The 24,093-nt window shown below is 43.4% G+C and overlaps 1 protein-coding gene and 1 pseudogene across 2 annotated transcripts in view; both read right to left on the bottom strand.

Moving 5' to 3' along the window:
• Positions 1-24,093, bottom strand: part of SRGAP1 (SLIT-ROBO Rho GTPase activating protein 1) — a 326,600-nt gene that overhangs the window by 36,717 nt on the left and 265,790 nt on the right. Inside the window, exons 9-13 of one of the 2 annotated variants that reach the window (XM_013004070.2) lie at positions 19,427-19,624; positions 18,407-18,491; positions 10,964-10,991; positions 3,346-3,379; positions 14-74 (exon numbers count right to left, since the gene is read on the bottom strand). In XM_013004070.2, the coding sequence (XP_012859524.1) occupies positions 14-74; positions 3,346-3,379; positions 10,964-10,991; positions 18,407-18,491; positions 19,427-19,624 (406 nt within the window). Of the gene's footprint in view, positions 1-13; positions 75-3,345; positions 3,380-3,887; positions 3,991-10,963; positions 10,992-18,406; positions 18,492-19,426; positions 19,625-24,093 lie in introns of both variants that reach the window. The other variant, XM_004700482.2, reaches the window with a different exon arrangement.
• LOC105978395 lies at positions 5,512-7,823 on the bottom strand (annotated as a pseudogene).

Here is a 24,093-nt window from a genome sequence, read left to right on the forward strand (position 1 = left end):
GTCTGTGGTTTACCATAGAGGTTGATGAACCGGATGCAGCTTTCCACGATGAGGGGGATGACCTGTCCTGAGTCCTGGGTAAGAGAGGGGAGCTGTTACCCTTAAAGGAGAGACATAATCCCCCGGGACAGCAATGCTCACAGTCTAATGGTAATTCAAGAGTGGGTTTCACCCCTGTAGATTTCTAACACTGTCCCCTCCCCCCAATAAGAGGTGAAATTTTAAATTTAAACAAGGCACAGTTCAGCCCTGGTGCAAACCAAACTAAATACATTGAAGTCAATCTTGTTTCAACTCAGTCTGTTATGGCTAGAGAGCTCAAAAGCAAATTCATCTCTTTTACTTATATTTAGGCTCATGGGCTAAAGTGAATAAATGAATCACACATTTTTTAAAGGTCATTCATCCAAGCAATCAATCTTTAATGGGCCCGAATGAACTCTCTGTATTATCATCATAGCGTGTTAGCACTGACTGACTGACTGTACCAGCCGCCAACCTCTCTGCCACCTCAGGGAGCCTCCCTGTCAGATGCCTGCCAGCAGGCCCTGCTGCTGACAATGGTTATCAAACGGCTTCCAGGTTTGCAGCTGCAGGATACCAGAATTACTTACAACTTGTCATGTATTTATTTAGTTTGCACCAGAACTTACTCACCCTAAAGGATTTTTTTTCATTGTTATTTTTGGGGTCAGGTTTTAAGCATTATGAGAAGACTGCACACGTGCATAGCCCATTCAGTCTTGTTTCCTTAGGAAGGGGCATTTTTGGCTTTCCTTCTGTACATCTTGTAACCCAGTCACTGCATGCTGCTGAGCAAATGTGAATTCTAAAAATGCTTGAGAATGTGTGTAAGATGACAAATGAGATGGAGGAGCTGCTGAGGACACAGGTAAGTATGGATCAATGCCATGCACACTCCATGTAGTTAAAGGTTACAGCCGGCAAAGCTATTTTTCATGTACTTTTTAAAGGGCTCTGATCTTCCAGGAATTAGATCTGTAAAAGCCAGCTTGGGGGCTTCAAAATGATTAGCTGACATCAGGTACTAACTCATGAGGAATTTCATTCGGGAACAGAAGAACTTGGCTGTCCTCATATATTAGAACTACTCCCTATCCAGTAAGTTTTAAAGTGAGCAGCGGGGAGAGGCCTGGGGATTGTGTGGTTCCGCCACTTAATCCCTATACACTGCTTAGAGTAGGTGATACCTTCTTAGGAACAGTTTTAATTTAGGTTTCCAGACAATCTAACCAGTGTATAAGCCAGTGAATGGTCTGATTACTTCTGACGCTTATATTAAGTTTATCTAATTAGTTAATCTGTGGTAGTGGGTGTAAATTGTATCAATTTCTTAAACAAGTGCTTTAAGAATAAAAAAACACCTTTTTAGTGTGGACGTGCTGGCTCGTGAACAGCCATGCAATTACAACAAAACTTAACCACACAGGTGAAGAGATTTTTCTTTAAGGCACAAGTACGCTTTGCGAGTAACCTTGCTATGAACTCTCACTTATGAATGTGGAGTCAAGTCTGACTCAAAGCAGCTCTACAGGACGGGGTAGCGCTGCCCCAGTGGGTTTCCGAGACCGTAATTCTTGATGGGAGTAGAAAGCCTTGTCTTTCTCCCTTGGACTGGCTGGTGGGTTCACAAGATTGACCTCTGGTTAGAAGCCAACATGTAACCACTACGCTGCCAGGGCTCCCTTTCTGTGAACGGATCAGGGAATACCGGCATCCAGAGGAGCATTGGCGACTTCACTGTAAGTGAAACAACTAGAAGGTTAGTGCGTGTGCCTCCGAGGAACCTAGTGTTACAACAAGGAGAACAAAAGTCCCTAAAAGGAAAATATTTGCAGTAAGAAAGTTCCAAATAAACATGCTTTCCGTTTTCACTTTACTGGGGAAATTGGTTTTTTTGGTCCTTTACAGATAACTGCTAATTGTTTAACTTTTGATCGGTCTTTCACTCAGATGCAATGCGTTTTGTACTTTCAAAAGAGAACGTGTGTGTATGTCTGTGCTGTGTGTGTGCGCGGTGTGTTTTCATTACATTTTCTAGATGCCAGATGCTGTGGTAAGAATATTTTACAGGATGTGAAATGACAGGCTGCCTTCCACCCACCGACACACAAATCTTCTATCTGTTTCTTTGTGGAAAAGAGAGGGAACGTGTTTTTCAGTCTTGCTGCCTCACAGTGATGTTGTGGACGTCTCAATTAGTCAAGCACTTTTCAGACGTGTAGAAACCTCCGCGTCCCCATCACTGCATTTACCTCTGACTAATGCGGCATCTTGGGATGGCAAAGAACTCCATGGAATTCACATACGTGAAGCTGCATGATGGCTAATTTATTTCTCTAGTAACTGTGCTTGGTTTACCTCTTCATCATGAGAAATCTTGAGAGACTTAACATGGTCATTCTCATACTACCTTACTACGTATATAATGGAATCACTCATCGGCTTCTTTCTCTGCCAGGCCAGCAGCGGAACATCTAACTGCTTTCATTTTCTTGTTCCCCTTTCTCCATCTCATTTGCCCCTGCTTATAAGCTAGGAAACAAGATAATCACATTTGACAATAATTTTATATTAAATTAGAGCCAACAAGGCTTTTCTGAGTTTTAGGCTGAAGGCAGTGGCTTGTCGATCGGCATTTAGGATGCTGAGTGACTTCTTCACACCATTCCAGGGTTCAGACTCAATTTTAAGGCTGCTCAAGTCTTTATCTTTCTATATATGTATGTATCTCTCTGTGTGCACATGTACAGGCATACACACGCACACATAGCTTTAAACCAGGAGTTTATCCATATAATAAATGTTTTTTAATATGGTAAAATAACTGTTAACATTATCAGGAAGGTGGTTATTGATGAAACAGGCTCCCACATAAATTTAGACTAAGTATTTTTGTGGCCCAGGCCACAAAATGTGTTAGTTATAAAAGAGAAAGAAAGCCTCTCTGTCTGGTATAATTTACACCAGGGCCACAATCTAGCGATGAACCACATATCAGGTATTTAACAGGGACTTTCCTTAAGACAAGCCCACTTTGATACATTGGCAAAACAGATGGACTCCAATTTGATACATTGGCAAAACGCATTACGTAAAACCCAAGAGTCTTTTCAGAGAGGGCCATTTGCGGTGTCAGGGTTTGAGTTCTATCATTCCTCTCTAAAAACACCTACTTATACACCAGATTCATTTCCGACTGCAAACATTTTTCTTTTAAAGACTACAACAACATCTAATGACAACAGCCAGGCGTGGGTACGAATGGAAAAAACGATCCCGAGAGCGAAAGCCGCCAGGCCTCACTTCCCTGCAGCACTATACCTGGTGTCTCGTGTGCGAGTTTCTTCGTCCTCGGCTAGAAGCATTATCAGAAATACAGGGTGAAAAAGAAGACCGAGAGTAAACAAAGCAGAGATACAAGAAATAGATTACAGGACCTTACAATTTATCCAATATAATGAATTCCTCAAGTCATGGGAAATCAAATTTCTTGCGGTGCTTCTGAGCTAGCCTAACAAACGCCTTAAGGGGGAGCATTCCCCAGCCCATCTCTTTTGCACCAATTAAAAAAACACACCATTTGATTAGGTTGCTCTTTTGACCAATTCCTTTTTTTTTAAATAAAGAAAGAGGGGCTTCCTCGTCCCCAGGATAATAGCACCTACTTTTACTTCCTCTTATAAAGGCACTCAACCCAAATTTTCTTTCCGTTTTGACTTCAGGAAATATTATATTGATTTTCTGGGAAAGCAGAGAGCCCCAGGACAGGCTTGGACATAATGACCTGCCTCTGTTTATGAGAGGCTGAGGCCATTATAGTAAGAAGCGGGGAGATCAGCCACCCGGATGGCTGGTGCCAGTACCTTGACGAATGTTTCCAAATCCCCATTAAACAACTTAGCATTATACTGTGAGCGGGGTCTGGACTTCCTGTGTTTCTGGGGCTTAGGGGGAACATTTGGAGGCCTAAGGGAAGGGAATATAATTACTGAGCATGACAGAAAGCAAACAATACATGAAACACCCTTAGGTCACATCAAAATTACAAAACTCGGGAGTTCTTGGAGTCCTTGCCCACCCCGCCCTTGGTGGAGCACAGTCCGGCCTCTTCTCCGTCCGTTGATGTACGCGTACTTCTGCATCACAAGCCATAGGAACCGTTCAGACAAACGACTCTTCTCCTGCATCACAAGCGACTCATAGGAGCAATCCAGTCAAAGTAATGGCTGGCATTTGTTTGCTGTTTTTTTATTTTAAAAAAAGGTCAGCATTACCAAATGGAATTGTAAGTTATTTAGCCAAATGCTACCCAGCCAGGTCCGTGTTATTTCGTTATGAGTCATACAGTTAAGCCTCCAGGGCCCTTAAAGACCCCGTATAAGATTTTAATGTTAATTCCAACATATTCAAAGTAAATTGTATATCATCAGTTTATTGAAGAGATCTTATCTTATGCAACAATAACTATTAATGGACAGAAGTGAAAGAAAAAGGCTCACATGAATTATTTCTTTACAACAAAATGTCTCAGTGCCTAAATATTTGTAGACCATTAAAACGCACGTGTTGACTTCCCTCTGGACCCTTCTCCAGTTCCAGTCTGTCTGTGTGCTTTGATGGGTTAAAGTTGGTCTTTCTATCATAAGAACAGCCAGTGTACCGTATTTAGAAACCCTGCAGTATCTAGTACTGTAATTGCCCAGAGGGATTATGTTCTCCCCGACTCCCCTAGAAAACTGACAGCTAGGATGACCTGACTCAAATGTGCTGAGTCGACTGCAAGTTTCTGGACTGTCCAGGTTCAAGGGCTCCTTAATGGCCAGGTTTAGTCAAGGTTGTAGGCCACATCTGGAAATCAGGTCAAGCCTTTGTGGAGCTGTAAACTCTCTAGGAAGAATGACCCTTTCGGTTCATTAAAGTTCAGAAAGGTCAGTTGAGAAACAGAATCCCAAGATTTTATTTGAAAATCTGACTAGCTTCTTAAGACATTACCCTCCAAACCAACTGAGAAAGTGGGAAAAACCAAAACTCTGCTGTTACAGTCTTCTATAGCCAAATTCCAAGGCTACTCCAGTAGGTGGGTGGCTATGATTAAAGGAAGACAATGAGCATCACCTGAAGTCCCAAGGGGCTTGAAAGGGTAAAAAGACCCATGGCAAGTGACTAGAGGGAATATGGGCCCCCTTACCAGGTAAAATACCATGTCCTGCTAACACAGTAACATTATTGAAAACAAAACAAAAACAAAAGTCTTAGAAAGTTTGCAAGTGGCCAACTAAAATACATTTATTGGTCTCTAATCATCTGAAACAAGAGAAAGGGGACCAATGATTCAGTAAAGAAAATAGTCCTACGGAATGGTTTTCTTTTTAAATCATTTTACTGGGGGATCATACAGCTCTTATCACAATCCTTACATCCATCCATTGTGTCAGCACAGTTTTACATTTGTTGCCATCATCATTTTCTTCTTCTTTTTTTGGACTCTTCTCCCTTTACTGGACGCTTTGTAGGTGTCACATAGGTCTAGAGATTACAGCTAAATAATTATTTAAAAACTGACCAGGACTAAAGCCTTGGTCGAGAGCTCCAAATGAGAAGCAGAAAGAATGGGGGCGGTGGAACTGGGGCTTTCCACCAACATCACCAACATCCAGAAAATGAGGATCCTATGCTCTTTCTCGGGTCAAATCCAGGGCGTCAGCCCTTGGACTAACCCCCAGATGCCTCTGGCTGCGTCACTATCCAGGTCAGGTGACCAGCCAGGGGCTGGAAGGGAAGAGCCAGCTGACTCCAGACACAGACAAAGGTCAATGGGAAGAGGACAGGAAATACAGGTACTGTCCAGCTGTATATAAGAGTGCAGCTCAGGCCGGCTGAGGGGCAGGCGAGGCTGGGGAGCGGTTTGCAGCTGTCAAGTCCCCAGGGAAACTCCTGACCCAAGCCTGGGCAGAGGGCTCATACATCGTGGTCCTCTTGGTGAGCTGAGGTTCCTCATCCACCAGCTTGGACTTGAGGTGCTCCTTGTAGGCTAGGATATCTCCAGGTCACTTGGTGATTGTCTGCTTCTCACAGACCCAGATTTCTTGTGCCACCTGCTGGATGAGTCTGAAGTCAAGGCTGACCAGCATCATGCCACCTTCAAACTCATTGATGGTGTCAGCCAGCGCATCGATGGTCTCAATTTCCAGGTGATTGGTAGGCTTGTCCAGGAAGAGCAGGTGCGGGTTCTGCCATGCCAGCCAGGCCAGGCACACACGGCACTTCTGGCCATCGGACAGGTTCCGGATTGGGCTCACCTGCTGTTTCCCAGTGAGACCATATCGTCCAATGGTCTTCCTCATTTCTTCCTTCTCCTTGATTTCCGGTAGCATTTCATCATGTACTCCAAAGGAGAGAGATCCAAATCCAGCTGCTCCTGTAAATGCCGATGGTAACGCCCTATCTTGACATGAAAGTGTTTTCGGATCATGCCGTCTGTGGGGAGTAGCTCTCCAGTTAACAGCTTCGAAAGCGTTGACTTCCCTATTCCATTGGGCCCTACCAGAGCCACTCGTGTGTTGAGGTCAATGCCAAACTCTAGGTTGTTGTAGTGCAAGGCCCATCTTTCGTATACCTGAAGCTCACATTTTGTACCATAATGACTGGTGGAGGCATCTTGCCACATGGTGGGAAATAAAACAATAGTGTCTTGTCATTAACAACGCGTTCTGTCAGGCCTGATGCCATCATTTTCTGTAGTGTCTTCTCTTTGCCCTGGGCCTGCCGGGCCAACTTGGCACTGCCATGGCCAAACCTGGCGATATAGTTCTTCATGTGTGCGATCTGGTCCTGTTCCCAGTGGAAGCGCTTCATCTGGTTCTCCTCTAGCTCCAGTCGAGTCTTCACATACGGATCATAATTACCCGTATACTACTTCAGTCTCTTGTTGTGCATGTGAATGATGTTGGTGCACACACCATTCAGGAAATTTTGGGAATGAGAGATGACCAGGATACGCTTAAAAGTCTTGAGTTCTTCTAACCATACACAGGCATCAAGGTCCAAGTTTGGTGGGCTCGTCCAAGAGCAGCATGAAGGGCCGAATAAAGAGGGCTCTGGCGAGGGCAACCCTCATCCTCCAGCCTCCACTGACGTCCTTGAGCTGCTTGCGCTGCACGGCGGGGGTGGAGCCCGGCCCGTGCAGGATCCGGGAGGCCCTCATGTCTGCCTCGTCGGCGTCCGCTCCTCCATCAGCTTCTCACACTCCGCATCCTCGTGCGCCAGCCGCTCGCCTCCCTCTCCAGCACGGCCCGCTCCGTGTCCACTTCCATCACACACTGCGAGGGTGTCTTGTCACTAGGGGGCATCTCACGGGTCAGATGGTAGATGTCAATATGCTCGGGGATGGGCACTTCCCGTTTCCCAATAGCAGAGAGCATGGACTTTCCAATTCCATTTATGCCAATAAGACCATAGTGTCTGCCTGAGTTTAGTTCGTTCGGTGTCACTGAACAGCTCTTGGCCATGAAAGGTGAGCGGGAGGTTGATGATGTGGACGTCAGTGCTGTTGGGTGAGAGGTGAGGACCCCAGTGACAGCTCGAGCAGCAGCTTTCTTCATCTCAAAGTCCTCTAGCTCCTTGGTCAGCAAGTCCACTTCTGTGGTCTCTCTGCCATTGGACTCCTCGTTTTTCTCCTCTGCCACCTGCGGCTCGGTGGCAGCATCTCCCTTTTCTTCGTGCCCCTTTCGGGGTCGCTGCCGGGCTTTGGCAGCTTCCTAATTTTTGGCTGCTTTCTTCTTGGCCAGGTCGGAGGGCATGGTGAACCCCAGGGGCAGGTTATTGTTCTTTCAAGGAGCCGGGCCTCGCTGCTTGGCCTCTGCCGCAACAGAGCAGCTTCCTCAGTTCCTCCGGCGCCATCATCATTTTCAAAACATTTTCTTTCTACTCAAGCCCTTGGTATCGGCTCCTCATTTATTTTTTTCCCTTCCTCCCAAACCCTTGGTAATTTATAAATTATTATTATTTTTCATGCCTTACCAGTGGTTCTCAACCTTCCTAAATGCCATGACCCTTTAATACAGTTCCTCATGTGGTGACGCCCCCACCATAAAATTATTTTCGTTGCGACTTCATAACTCTAAGTTTGCTACTGTTATGAATTGGGCGAGTCCTAAGGGTGGCTCACTCCCAAAGGGATTGCGACCCACAGGTTAAGAACTGCTGCCTTACACTGACAGATGTGTCCCTTCACCAACTTTTCTGTTGTCTGTCCCCCTGGGAAGGGGTTATATGTAGCGCATTGTGATCGATTCCCCCTTTATCCTCCCACCTTCCCCTTTCCCTCCTGGTATTGCTACTCTCATTATTGGTCCTGAGGGGTTTATCTGTCCTGGATTCCCCGTGTTTCCAGCTCTTATCTGTACCAGTGTACATCCTCTGGTCTAGCTGGATCTGTAAGGTAGAACTGGGGTCATGATAGTGGGGGGGGGGGGGGGGAAGGAAGCATTAAAGAACTAGAGGAACGTTGTATGTTTCTTTGGTGCTATACTGCACCCTGACTGACTCCTCTCTTCCTTGTGAACCTTCTGTGGGGGGATGTCCAATTGTCTACAGATGAGCTTTGGGTCCCCACTCTGTACTCCCACTCATTCACATTGATATGATTTTTTGTTCTGATGCCTGATACCTGATCCCATCGACATCTCATAATCACACAGGCTGGTGTGCTTCTTCCATGTGGACTTTGTTGGCCGTTTGTCTTCAAGCCTTTAAGACCCCAGATGCTATATCTTTTGATAGCTGGGCACCATCAGCTTTTTTCACTACATTTGCTTATGCACCCATTTTATTTTCATCGATCGTGCCCGGAAGCTGAGCGTCACAGAATGCCAGGTTACTAGAACAAAGTGTTCTTGCATTCAGGGAGTACTTGAGTATAGGCCTAATGATGAAACTGTTTTCTATAGTCTATGGGAGTCGTGTTCTGAAGATACCCTGAGAACAGAAGAACTAAATGGTACCCAGCTACCACTACTGGCTGTTTTAGTCAGGGTCACAAAATGTGACACTGATCAAGTGGGAAAAAAATGTAGAACAGAATTCAAGTTCTCAAGAAACCCATATTTAGGGGGAACCCATCACAAGGATGGATATATAGCCCACCTGCAGGGGGATGAATAACAGAAATGTGTGTGAAGGGAGACAACTGACAGTGTAAGACATGAAATAACAAGAGTAATATGTAATTGATCAAAGATTCAAGAGAGTGGGAGGGGAGGGGAAAGAAGAAAAAAGAGGAGCTGACACCAAGGGCTCAAGTGGAAAGAGATTGTTTGGGAAATATTGATGGCAGCGTATATACAAGTGTGCTTAATACAACTGAATGATGGACTGTCATCAGATATGTAAGAGCCCTCCACCAATAAAATGATTTAAAAAAAAAAAAGAAGGAAACCTGTGTTTACTGGCCCTGTTTTGGCGAGAAGAATCCTGAGACCATCACGCCAAGATACTCTTTAACTTGAAATTGTCCCAAGGTCCTCTTTTAGCTGAATAACAGAAGAGCTCATAAAATAAAGCATATCACTCACAAATCACGAGCGCCTATGAAAAAAATCATCTCTATGAGACAAAATGGTCAAAAATTAAAGCCAAGATAAGAATGTAAAGAGGTGGGGAAACTAAGGTACTAGAAAGTGCAACTGGAGCAGAAGACATGAGCATGGCAATGTAACCAATGCCCCTGAATACTTGGTACAGAAATTCTTAAACGGGAACCAAATTTGCTATATAAACTTTCATGTTAGACATAATAACATATTTAAAAACAATCCCACACAAGTAACTCCAAAATCCCACTGCCATCAAGTTGATTCTGACTCAAGATGACTCCACGCGTTACACAGTAGAACTGCTCTATCGGGTTTACCTGGCTGTGGCAGATTGATCATATAGAAGCAGATTGCCGAGGTTCCCTCTCAGAGTGCTGGGTAAGTTCAAACTGCCAACCTTTAGATTAGCAGCCACTTTAACCCACCTGTGTCAACCAGGGACCTGTAACAAACCAAACCTACTTGCCACCAAACCGATTCTGACTCATAGCAACCCTACATCTAAGCTTTACTGAAGGAAACAGCCTCCATTTGTCTTCCCTTGAGTAGCTGGTGGGTTTTACTGACCCAATGCTTAACCCACAGCACCACCAGAGCCCCTGGGAGGAGCATTCATTACAGAACCCTGACAATAGAATCGTCCATTTCTTCAAAAGACATCAAGGTATTCTAAGAAAACCTCATTTCAAATGAGAAAAACCTTGCTATGTCAATTAGAACAATCCCTGGCTGCCCGTCCAATATAGGAAAATAAAAGCTGCCCAAACTTCCCCAATCCAAATCTGAATCTGCCTCCAAAAAATATTTCTTAGCAGTAGTGTCTAAATCCTTCAAGCAATGGAAAAGGGGACCAGGGAGAAGGACAAGAAAAAGAAGGGTAATATATTTGTAGGAGCTAAAAGCTAAGTTTTAAAAGTGATCTAAAAGGGAGTAGAGAGCTAAAGCCCTAAGGTGATGTTTATAACACAAGGTATGTAGAAGCAGGAAGAAAGGAGTCATACTTTCTACTTCCATACTCAACAGACATGCACATGATATTGCTTAATTTAATTATTCAATCAAAAGTCTTGTAGATGACTTCTGGAACCTGATTATGCTTTGGCAAAATGAACCAAGATCCAGTCACCTTCACTCCTTAGTACTGAATCTGCTTGCTAAGGAGCTTTACCATTCCACCGGTTTTCATGAGCACCCCACATATTTCATATTGCTAAGCACTGTCAAACTCAAAACCATCTTCCATGCACATTCACAAAATACATCCATTTCTGCAGCATTTAAACAGTGGCTTCTTGTCAAAGAAGAAAAAAAGAGATGCAATGAGTCAGTATAAAATGTTCTCCTACCTTGTAGTCATATATTCAGCTCTATGACCTGCAGATATAAAATTAAAATAAGTAAGGTGATGGCATCGGTGGAATGCACTTCTTTTGCCTTACCTGACACCCTTATTTTAAGATCCCAAGTTTACAATCACTCACACTCTTTCTGGTAGAAGCATATTAATAAAAAACTCATGTATTTTATAAAAACTGTAGGTGAAATTTAATAAGTTCCAGAGATAAGAGAAATATACCACCTAGCAATGTGACGTATACAGAGCTCTTACCTTTATTTTTGGGCTTGTTTTCTTTAAAAATGACTGCCTGGTATTAGTGGTTAATTCAAAGAATTACAAATAAAACACACCCTACATTTTACTGTTAGCTAGTCCCTATTTTGACTGCTTCTTGGGGCTGAAGTTGGGACTCAAACAGGGCTGGAGAACTTAATTTCCTTTAAATTACATTGATGTTCTTTCTGCAATTTGAAATTGAGAGGCTGGGAGAGAGACTGCATTCTAAATTCAGAAATGACATTTGCTGACCGTAACATATAAGGAATTAAAAGGTTAGCCAGGGTCTCTATGGGTTGAAACTAACTCAGTGGCAGTTGGGTGACATTCCACCAACAGCGGTAAGCTAAAAAAAGCCTCTCATAACGTTCTCTCTCATTTACAACACCAGGTGCTTCTTAGATGTTTGGCTAGATGTTTGGGCTTCTTGACTGATTAACAAACAAACAAACAGGCCTGTCTTTTTGCAGTGCTTTTACAATCGGAGTTAATTTTAGAGTTGAATGTCTCCGTGGCTGTTCCCTCTTCTTTCTTGCTTTCAGGCTAGAGCTGTGGGAAGGCGTGTGGGCGGGTCCAAGAATTCAAGTGGCTGCTTGCACTGCGAGCTGATGAGACAGTTCTGAAACCGTCTGACAATGAAGCTGGCAGAGGACGTTCATGTCGCAGCACAAACAGGGGAGCCCAGCCCACCATATTACAATGCAGTGATGCAGACTGACAGGGAAGGACAATTAGAATAGTGGACGGAGCTAGCGTACTGTAAACGGTTAAGAACATGCCCGGCCACACCAGAACCTTGGACTACACTTGTCTTATCTGCTCTCTATTCACAAGTAAAGTATTTGGTCAATATCTATTTGCTAAACAGGGGAGAACAGTTAGCCCCAGAGAATGCCTTTCTCATCACAGATCCAGGCCACAGTGAGCACTTGTCTAATACTTCACTATGACTTGGAGTGGATCTGGGGGGCAAGGAAAAGGCATAGTTCTCACCTTCTCTACTTAGTTCCACGTACCACCTAACTACAGTAGTTAGTAGTTAAGCTACTCTTGTTACTTGGGGAAGAAGGTACATGGGAAGGTGGACACAGAACTCCAAAATAATTTATGGTTATTCAGAAGTAGGGGGGAATGATCTAAAGTTACCAGAAAGGGGAAATGTCAGACAATTAGCCCAGTGCAGCATGCAGTGCCTCATGGGATATCCAGTGGAAGTGTGAACAGGAAGCTTGCTACCCAGGGCTCAAGCACAGATGAGAAGACAGGGCTATGGAGGAAGAGTTGGGAGTTACTACCATTTAGATCAGCGGTTCTCAACCTTCCTAATGCCACGACCCTTTAATATACAGTAGTTCCTCATGTTGTGGTGATCCCCAACCATAAAATTATTTTCGTTGCTACTTCATAACTGTAATTTTGCTACTGTTATGCATTGTAATGTAAATATCTGATATGCTGGATGTATTTTCATTGTTACAAATTGAACATAATTAAACATAATTAGAGCATAGTGATTAATCATAAAACAATATGTAATTATATATTGTGCAACACTCATGTGTTTTCCGATGGTCTTAGGTGGCCCTGTGAAAGGGTCGTTCAACCCCCAAAGGGGTTGCTACCCACAGGTTGAGAACCGCTGATTTAGATTGTGTGGGAATCAGAGAAACTAGCTGGGCTCCCTCAGGGTGAGTCAGTAGAATGAGCCAAAAGGCTGAGGGCAGGGAAATGATCTGAATTGTATTCTGCCATGTGGTGTACTTTATTATAATGTAAGAATATGACAGGATACATATTAGTAACAATGAGAATAACAATGAGGTTTAGCGTTTATTAGATACCATCTTAAGCACTTTATATATGAACTCGCTTAATTCTCACAACTTTGTGAAGTACGCACTTCTGCAAGCGCCTCTTTAAGGCAGCGATAGGACTGCACACACACAATCTAAGTGACTTGCCCTGGGTCCCACTGCTCTATATGGAGAGCCCAGCTGTAGGATTAAGTCTGGTTTGACTTAATTCAAGACTCAAGCCCCCAAGTTCTGTACTCTACTACCTTTAACAATAAAAATCTCCCTCCACCCAAAGCCCTAGAAAATACCTGAAAAGGTCAGAGAAAATCGGGATGATGGCTCACACACCTGGCTCCACCCATGACTAATGCCAAATATAAAAATAACAACTCACCTTTATAAAATCTGATGAAATAACAAAGGTTATTCAATCACTTTTGAATGATTCCAGGCTGTTAATGATCATTTCTTAGAAATGAAACACAGTGTAACTTTGAAGTTTTGCTGTTTTGTTCAAAGCGTCCTACCCAAATAGACTTTAGATTTAAAGGTGGTGGGTGGTGCTGGGGGTTGTGGTATTCATATACAAAATGGCTTAAAATGATATTGCTCCATCCATCTATTCATCTATTTGGGTAATAGTAAAGATAAAAAATTTAAGACCTATAAAAGATAAACTTTGAATAATGAGGCAAGAACAACCTTTGCAGAATTGTCATTCATGGAATAACCGCACCACCACATCCATGGTCCTTCAGCTAATAGGCCTGTGTGTGTCTCTACTGATGAATGAGGATTTATTTTTTAATCAGTATCATCATTAATAGATCAATAACACGCAGGCTTAGAAGAATCTGCTTCCCAAGGAAATGTGAAAGTTTCCAGTGGTTTGAAGATTAGATTTACATCACTTTGTTGGGCAGGCTAGTTGATGATTAAAATCAACAGACAAATTTCCTCCTCTCCCATTTGTAAGTCAGTCAGACGAAAGAACTGACCCTGACCCGAGGGTCAGCTTGCTCTTGGTACAGGTACCTACCTTCAGGTTAAAACTCCAAACAACTCATTGCCATTGAGTCAATTCTGACTCATCGTGACCCTGTAGCACAGAGTGGAACTACTCTTGTGACTTTCTACCCATCAAGAGTTATCCATAAAGAGTTAGGGGTGAAGAGAGCCTCCTCTTTCTCCCAACGAGCTGGCTGGTGGTTTTGAACTGCTGACCTTGCAGTTAGCAAGCATCCCAACACATAAACATTATGCCATGACTCACCCACTACAGAACCAGGGCTCCTTCGGCTTACTTTTTATCATTCAGTGGAGAATCATGAAGTCAAAGTATTTTTCACACACAAGTGTATTTTGACTCCTGAATTTCAAGGAAACACTGCAAAGCACTTTGGTGGCCATTTGCAACTGAAGACTGGATGAAGTCCATAGAATGTGCACAGCTCGCCTGCCCAGGACAACCATACCCTGCGCTTGAGGCCCTAATGAATGCCTAGTGCAGCGCCGTAGTAAGTGAAGGACGCCACTTACTGCCATGCTTGTCTGAAAAACCCCTGCGTATTCACAACCTGCTGCCCTGTTGAAAGTCTCTTTGTACTCTTGGTCAGAGACAGACAAAGGGTTGTGCCGAAGATAACCTATTGAATCCCTGTGTCAGAAATCTCCTGCCAAGGGCTAGAAATAATATTACATGGAGCTAAGTTTCCAGTGTCAGATTTTCTGGGTTTGGCAAAACTGTACCAATATTTCCACCCTCCCCAACCCCCTCTCCCGAACTCTAAACTCTGCACACAAAGAAGCCAATGTGAACACGGAGGCTCCTACTCAAAGAGAGAGAGCAAATATCCTGGTGCCTCATTTCTACAGAGGCACACAGCTCATTTACTCGGCTCAGTGGAACGTCCCGACTTAAAAGCAAGCATCGCCACACCAGCACAGTGGTGCTGCTGAACGAGGGACATGATGAAGATTTTGGTCTCGGCAACTCATTATGTATTTTTTTCTACCTTTCAAGAATTACTTTAGAATGATTTGGAATTCTGAATTTGGGCAGTACCACTTTAAGAGACCAATCTAGTTGCTGCACAATGTTGTAAACTAAAGGGCTCACTGGGAGCCTGCCAAAAAGCTAGCAGTAAGACAGGCCAAACACATGGCTGTAGTTACAGTTTCAGCTGGGTAAAAGCAACTGCTAAACTCCTGGGTTAGGCTCCATTTGTTTTCCCATGAAGGCAGCTTTTACAGAAATGAGTCTAGTATTGCATTTCTATATTAAAACTGAATGCTACCCCCAGACACACCATGTAATAGGGCGCTACAAACCTTGTCTAGTCAAACCCAGACTCGGAGTCCCCTTCATAGGGGCTCACCAGCGCACAGGCTTGATCACCCTGTCCTACTAGGCTCTGCTGTCAGCCAATTAAGATGAAGGGAGCTGTGGGGAAGGTCAGCAGGCTCACAGTGGTCTAGCTAACAGGTAGGGCAAGTTCTCCACACTCGACTTTTCTCTGGGCAAAGAAGTGAGAGTAGGAGACCAAACCTGCATGTGGGCAATGAGGTCAGGCTGCCTGCTGGCTAACAACCTTGATGAGACCCGTCCTAAGAAACAGTGGCTTCGAGTTCACAAAGTAAGATAGCTTCTCACCAGTGTTTCCCAAATGGGTGACAGTGCCCTGTGTGGTAGAAGGATCAGGGGGCTGCAAAAGCAGATACCTACACTTTATCTTGGATTATGGCCTGTAGTACAAAAGTTTTTCATTGCTGGGGGTGGGGGGTAAGAAGGGTGGCTGAGTAATTTTTTTTTTCTGAACCTATGTTCTACACAGTTCAACAGCTAAAGACATTAATTTGGTCTCTGGATTCTGCAAGTTGCTAAGATTTGGTTTGTTGTGGTTAGTGGCCACTGATTTGGGTTCAATTCAACCCCAGTACAACAAAACACTGCCTGGCTCAGGGCCATCCCCACGATCTTTGGCATGTTTGAGCGCACTGTATCAGCCACTGTGCTAATTCATCTCGTCTTCCCGGCTTTCACTGGCTCTCCACTTTACCAAAGCGATGTCCCATTCCAGCAACTGATTTTTCTTGATGACATGTTCAATGTAACAATGTTACTCTGGCTAAAATATAGCCCATTTTAAACACTGCATCTAAAAGAACAGTAGCACAATAACAATATTATATTAAGTTGGGGCTTGCTCTTCAGAAGACATGAGAGAACCCAAGTTACACCAGTAGGATAACAATTTCCAGAGGCCTACAATGATTTCATGTGCGTGTCTTCCTAAGAGTGAATCTACTCATGACTCCATTCTCTTAAACTTGCAATTTCTAAAGTGGTACCTAATACAGTCGAGAAGGGCTTTGCACCTGTCAGCATCCATCTGGGTTCAGGCAGAAGTTGTCTTTTTTGATAATTTATTATTTTTTGTGTTTGCAACTACCCACGGAGGTATCATAAAAATATTATGCATTTGTAAAAATGAAGAAGAGATTTCATATGATGCAACGAAGGAGAAAAGTAGAATGTTCTTGCTAAAATACTTTTATTTACTTCTTAAGAGTTCAAAACTACTGGGAAGTTAAAAGAATAGTTCAAGGAATTCTATTCTCTCTCTCTCTCTCTCTATATATATATATATATATAAATTTTTTTTCTTCTCAGAACCCCTTGAAAGTAAGCTGGAGACACTTTATCAAGCTTTTGTTAAGAATGAGGACATGCTTCTTCTGAACTTCAATACTATTACTCTGTCTAGAAAAATGAAAACGAACTCAATAGCATAATTTAATATGTAGCATACATCAAAATTCCTCCAACTACCTTCAAAATAGCTTTTGCTTTTTGATCTAGAATCACACATTGCATTTGGTTTTACAGTATGTTTTTTATTTTTAGACACTTCTCAGTAGTTTGATGTTCCCTCCTCCCCTTAGGTAAAATGGGTGTTTTCTATTTTCTAGCATCTAAACAATGTTACACACAGAGTCATAGTTCATGATGACCTTTTGTTGCATGGCCACTCCCTAAGAATAACGAGTGCTTTGGAAAAAAAACAAGAGATAAGGGGATGGATAAAGAAGGTTCTGGAATGGTAAGAAGATTTTCGGTCCAAGAGCAGTTAGCTCTTTTTGCCCTGATTTACTCACATAACCCAGCCCATGTTCCACTACTTCCAAATTCTCTTTCATGCCTCATAATCTGTAGCAGGAGCTAGTGTGACTATTAGATAACTAAAGTCAAAGACTATAAGGTACACTAAGGATTTTGCTTGTCTTTATTTTTTTCTCTTTAAATTTCATGAAGACATAAAGAGAAACAATAATATTCACAGTCTATTTTGCTAATGATCTTCCCCTCCAATTTCCTCATCTGTAAAACTGGGGAAGTTAACAGTGCCTAGTGAGATACACAGCTTAGAACAGGTGTCCTCAAACTACAGCTCAGGCGGCCTGCTGAGGACATTTATCCCGCCAGCCGGGTGTTTTTGCTCCGTTTGTTTTTTTACTTCAAAAAAAGTAAGTGCAGTGTGCATTCATAGTTTTTTTTAAACTATAGTCCGGCCCTCTAACGGGTCTGAAGGACAGTGAACTGGCCCCCTGTTTAAAACGTTTGAGGACCCCTGGCTTAGAACAATGTCTGGAACACAGACAACCTTGAACAGTAAAAGTGTGTGAAGGCTGGAGTCTCTGAAAGGCAGAAAGCTGGCAGGAAAAGAGAACTCAAATATTTTCCACTAACAAAGAGTGATAGAAAAGTGGCGAGGCGGCACCCTCATATTTTTATAGAGGTGGATTGCCTGTCTTTCTCCTGAGTGGGCGTCAAACCACTAGCTGTTTTGGGGTATCAGCCAGGTGTTTAACCACTGTACTACCAGACCTTGTAATCTACCTACACTATTAGATTAGTTCTCAACTAAAACCAATACCTACTGGGAGGTGGAAACCCCCAAACCAGCTTACGTAGTTTCTGGAGGACAAATGGTAATGGATGGAACAACAAACACCAGGCCCATGAAGACAAACCCCAGTGGGTTGGAGAAGTCCCAGAAAGGCAGGGCATGGTGACAGGAGGGGGGAGGCAGGCCGATGGAAGGAAGTACGGCTCCTGCAGCCCTCTCTCCCCTCAGCAGCGCCTTTCTCAGGGGCTCTGTGTTGGCTTCTGTGCCCTGTGGAGATCTCATTCTTCTTCCCCACTTAGTGCCAGGCTTGACCAGAAGAGTCCCAGAGAGAATTGGATTATTACCGATACTGATAAAGTCACATCTCAACACACAACATTCTCCGCTTCTTTGAAGCACAAATCCCTAGTCCCCACTCTTCACAGTATACCCTCCAGGTCATCTTTCTGACTATCCCAAATAACTGACCTTCTCCAAGAGTTCTCTGCAGCAAGTCATGCTTGGCTTGAAGCTTTGTGATGAGATTACTGCCTTCCAAATATTCTCGGAGTTTCTGCAAAAGGAAGGATTCACTTTTTGGTTTTTTGGTTATTTTTAATTAGTATTTTGATATCGTGGACTGCCCTGGGGAATATCTAAAATCCATGCATATACATAGTCTGGACTTTCTGCCCAAAATGGACAGCTTCGGTGCTACTCAAAGTGTTCTCTGCAGACTGGCAGCATCAGCATCACTGGGGAGCCCCAGAGAGATGCAGTGTCTCTGGCTCCTCCCTCCCTTCCCAATCTACTAAAATAAATCTACATTGCCCCAGGCACTATTTTGGAACAGTCCTCTCTAAACCTAAGGCACCCTGGTGGTATAGTGGTTACGTGCTGGGCTGCTAACTGCAAGGTCAGCAGTTCAAAACCACTAGCTGCTTCTCAGGAGAAGGCAGAGTTTTTTACTCTTGTAAAGGTTACAATCTCAGAAACACACTGGGACAGTTCTATCTTGTTTAGTAGGGTCACTATGAATCTGCATTGACTTGATGGCAGTTAAGTTTGTTTTCTGTAAATTCTATCAGAATCACCCGAAGAGCTTTAAAATCATGAATCAGTTGCTGTAGGGTGGATTCAGACTCATGGTCCCATGTGTGTCAGAGTAGAACTGTGCTCCACTGGTGTTTCAATGGCTGATTTTTCAGAAGCAGATCACTAGGCACCTTTCTTCCAAGGTGCCTCTCTGGGCAGACTCCAGCTACCAGCCTTTCAGTTAGCAGTGGAGTATGCTAACCATTTGCAACATCTAGGGACTCATTAAAAGAAAAAAAAAGTACTATTTCCTACACCCTGTGCCAGAGCTACACTGTATCAGGAACTCTGGGGGTGGAGAGAAGCCTGTATGTTAATAAAGAGGCCCCCGTGATTTTGATGTGTCCACGGAAGCAGCCTTTGGACTCCCAGATCAGGGCTCTGCAAGAGTGGCTTGGAAGGTGATGGACGCACCATGAAGTAGAACTGCTCAGTTTCCTGCTGGTTGGCTCTTCTCTTGGCAATGCTGGGCTTGCTCAGGTAGGTTTCAGAGACGGTAGACTTGACAGACTCCGTGGAGCGGCTATGCTGAAAGCATTCGGAAACATCATAGTCCTCGATGGTGACCATATCTTGAATGGTCTGCAAGGTGGCTTCAGTTGTTTTTTTAACCTGGAAATAGGGACACATTTCCCACATTAGTGCATTGTCTCATGAGACCATAAACGTTCTCCCAGTGTCCACTTTGTGAGGCAGAGAGGAGGACGTGGGCTCTGCCTCCCCCAAGTTCAGTCTGTTAAGGCAGACAAATAGGCAGACAACATCCACCTCACCAACTATCAGGTAAGGACAGCTTCAAAATGATCATAAGGGAGATACAATGTTATATTTAGGTCCTTATGACATCACACTACATCTTCTCTCAATGCCTCCTTTGTTGTAAACAATGTTTTAAACTGAAATATGACTAGTTGTAGAAAAACCTACAGGTTATTAACGCATAGCTTGATGACATATTACAATGTGAACACACCTGTGTAAATACTTAATAGATATTGTTGCCTCATTAATATTGAACTCAGGACCAACAGCACTCATCATTTACCAAGCACACATTTTCTCTGTAAGGCATCACACAGCCTTTTCACATGAAGGGCCAACTTCGGCACTGTGCAAAATCACCAGCCGAAAGCACACAAAAGCGAAAGCCGAGGCACTAAGTACACTATACAGACACACGCACACCACCATTACCAACAACAACAACTTGCTTGCCACACAGTATGAGAGCTGTAACAAGAAGGCAGAGGGTTGCCTTGCTTGACCTCAGCTATGAATGTGCACACATCAGGTGACACCAAATTTCCCCCATGCTGCACAAGGGCATGGCTGAGAGAAACCATGAAGCGAGTCCTGATTTTGGGGGTACAAACATGTTCACACATAAACAACCAGAACAAACCCGGTGAGAAGACAGACACACTGAAACATGTCCCCCGTGTCACCAGTTACTGCAGAAGTGATTAAACAGGAACTTAATTTGCTAGGTGTACTTCCACCAAAAACAAAGTATTTCCAAGAGGCGGTCAAGAGCTGCAAGTGTGGCATCGGTGAATCATGAGGCCTGAGTATTTGGTTTGACACTCAGACCAAATTTCCACCCTTGCTTCTCTTAGAAGATGTTGTTTACCTACAGTAAAGTGCACCATAGAGATCAAGTCTGTTATAATAGTTATGTTGTCACAAAATTGCACTTCTTAGTTTTCCATGTTCTATAAAACTATCTTGTCGTCTCTTTCACATCAAACAGAACAACGTTGGAATAAAATAAGTGCTCAACCAATCCTGACTACTGAATTGACACACGGGATCAAAGCTCTTTAACCCGGCTGCAAAGCCCATCACAATATGACTTTCGCTTCACCTTTGGCTCCCTCCCAAGGAGAATCTGAGGACCGCCACGAAAAGCTCTATTCTCCTAAAAAACCAAGCCCAAATCCAACCCACTGCCTGCGAGTTGATTTTGACTCACAGTGACTCTGCAGCACAAAGAAGAAATACTCCGGAGAGTTTCCAAACTGTAAATCTTATGGTGCAGGCCACCTTCTCGTTCTCCTGTGGCGCAGATGGTGGGTTTCCAGCCCTTATCTTTAGCTAGCCGTCTAATGCCTGACCAGCTGTACCCCCAGGGCTCCTCTCTATTTTCCCAGGGCACCTTGAAAATATTGAGATGTCCTCTCCCAACCCTGGCGAAGAATATGGAAAGTACCACGGACTGCTAAAATGGGCAAGCAAGTTTGTCTTGGAAGAAGTACGGCCGAGTGGTGCTTGGAAGAAAGGTTGGGGAGACTTCCTTTCACAAACTTTGGACACGTCCTCAGGAGAGGCCAGTCACTGGTGGCACAGAGGAGCAGTGAAAAAGAGGAGGGCCCTCGGGGCAAGATGGGTCCACACAGTGGCTGAACAACGCCTCCAGCACAGGAACAATTGTGAGGAGGGTGCAGAACTGGGCCGTGTTTATTTCATTCTGTTGTGCATAGGGCTGCTATGGGTGGGACCTGACTTCTTGGCACCCAACCACCACCCCTACTCCCAACCTATAAAACTGCACTGATAGTCAAAATCCAAATGAAATCTTCTTTTCTCTGGGAACTCTATTCCACGATACTGCTAACAAAACATAAACCAGTAGCCAGGTTCACAAGAAACACCAAGACAAGCCAAGTCATTAGCTTCTACAGTTATTTATTTATTTAAACATACGCTTCAAAAAGCCTGGGTTGCCTCTATCAGTCTATAATGACACTGCTTCTACACACTCTGCCCAGAGGGGCATATATTAAGGGGCACAAACTCAGAGATCTGCAGACGCCAGCAAGTAACACAAATAAATGGGCCTATGTCACTAAGAGTTGGGATCAACTGAAGAGTAACTCAAGTAACATATATACTCGAGTATAAGCCGACCTGACTATCAGTCGAGGCACCAAATTTTACCACAAAAACTGCATAAAAAATGTGATGGATAAACTCGGTTTATAATGAGTGTATTTGGTACCTCACACAACAAAGTACAATGTAAGAAAACCAAGAGCATCACTCTGACCAAGCATTCAAAAGCTTCCAAGTTCTACTTCCTGAAGAAATGCAGGCTCAAGGTGGCCAGACCTTTTCTTTTTAAACACGCCAACACTGTGCATGCCAAATAAAACAGGTCTGTGGGCTGCCAGGGCTGCTTGTGTATAACACTGTAACACACTATTTTCCTAGAGTTTAGGGAATGTTTTCCAAATAAAACAGCAGGCGGATATGCATGAAAAAAAATTGGAAGTCACTAGAAACACAAACAGTGAAGTCCAATGGGATTCAGCAAACTGCATTAGGCAAGGATTTCCTGATGTCTAACCCAAACCCTAAGCCTTCAAACACTAGCTCAAGGAGAGTAGTCCCTTTCCCTTGGAAAGACTCACTTGTGGGAGTTTACATGGAGATTCAAGTCTGAATCACATTGGTTTCAATGTAAATGCACAACTTTGACTAAGGAGTGGTTTGGTTCTTTGAGGAAGAAAAGAAGCCACAAAACTGCAGTGGGTTTTACGGTGACTAAAGTATACGGCTCTAGAAACACATTACTCTTCCATAACAGAAACAAACACACATTCTCACACCCCTAGCCACCCTAGAATGGAAATAAAATAGGGTACAGTACTAAAGTGAAACTTTCTTTCTGCCCTACATTCCTTCCTTTTGGGAATTGCCTTTCTCTACCTGAGTAGAGTTTTCAAGACTGTAAATCTTTATAGAACCAGTCAGACTGCTGCATCTTTCTTCCTGAGAGCAGTGAGTAGGTTTGAACTGTTGATCTCTTGGCTAACAGCTTAGTGCTAAGTTGTTGGAATAGCAGGGATCTTGTAACTGTCGTGGAACAAGTACAGCCACAATGATTTTCAGAAGTGAGGACGACAAGACTTCACCTCATGTACCATAGACATGTCCGCACAAGGGACCAGTCTCTGGAGAAGAAGATCGTGCTTGACATTGGATCACAGAAAAAGAGGAAGGCCCTCAACGAGATAGACTGATCCATGGCTGCAAAACTGGGCTCACACATAACACGTATTGTGAGGATGGTGCAGGGTCGGACACCACTTTGTTCTCTTGTATGCAGGCCTGCTATGAGTTAGAACCAATCTGACACCACCTGCCAGCATGACACATGTTCCGTAAGTGGGCACAGCAGTTAGGCTGGCCAAGGGGAGGAGCTCAATTATTGGATATAATGCTTGACTCCAAAGCAGGGATGACTTAAGTCAGGCCAAAGATGAGTCTTCTTTTTAAAGTGTGACTGACTTTTTGAGATGGCAGTCCCTAGGGAACGTGTAGTCCCAGAACTACATCCATTATTGGGAAATTACAAATTACAAATCCCCACCAACATCTATGACAAGAGCAAAGTGATAGGGAGATTCCTGAAAATAGCATCTGAATACAGATCCAATTTTGTCTAGGGCTGTTGCAAACATTGACCAAGAAGCTCCTGTTAAGTTTGACTTGGGTTTCTATAAATTATAAATGAGTCCTGACTAATATCAGAAACATCTGTGGTTGATAATTGTATTCTCAAAAAATGTGAACCTAATTAAATTAAGAAACAGGCAGCTGAATTGTTTATTGCTTTCTGGCACAGTACAATTCACACTTTGTTTTATATCCACTTAACCCCACTCAGCAAGTCAACATTATGCTCATTTCGGTAATAAAATAGTACTTGGAATAATATGTAATCCTTATAAATTACACCAATAAGATCAAGTCTATTATTAAAAAAATTAAAATAGAGAAAAAAGGAGAAAAAAAGTACTAATGTTAAACGTTAGGATTAAATTACCAAGTCAGTAATAGGTTCCTGCACAACGCCCATTCCACTGATGAACTGCATATTCATAGATGCATATACTGACTTTGATAATTCATGGGAAGTATTTTCAGTATGAATAACAATTTAAGAATAAAAAGTGTGTTGCAGCAGAAGACCTGAAAATTTGTTTCTATAAGATTACAGCTTGAAGGTAAACAAGCGGCCATCTAGCTCAGAAGCAACAAAGCCCACATGCAACAACATATCAACCTGTGTGATCACG

Source organism: Echinops telfairi, unplaced genomic scaffold, assembly GCF_000313985.2.
Source record: "Echinops telfairi isolate 266 unplaced genomic scaffold, ASM31398v2 ScPeMD7_2;HRSCAF=8, whole genome shotgun sequence".
Classification (NCBI taxonomy): Eukaryota; Metazoa; Chordata; class Mammalia; order Afrosoricida; family Tenrecidae; genus Echinops; species Echinops telfairi.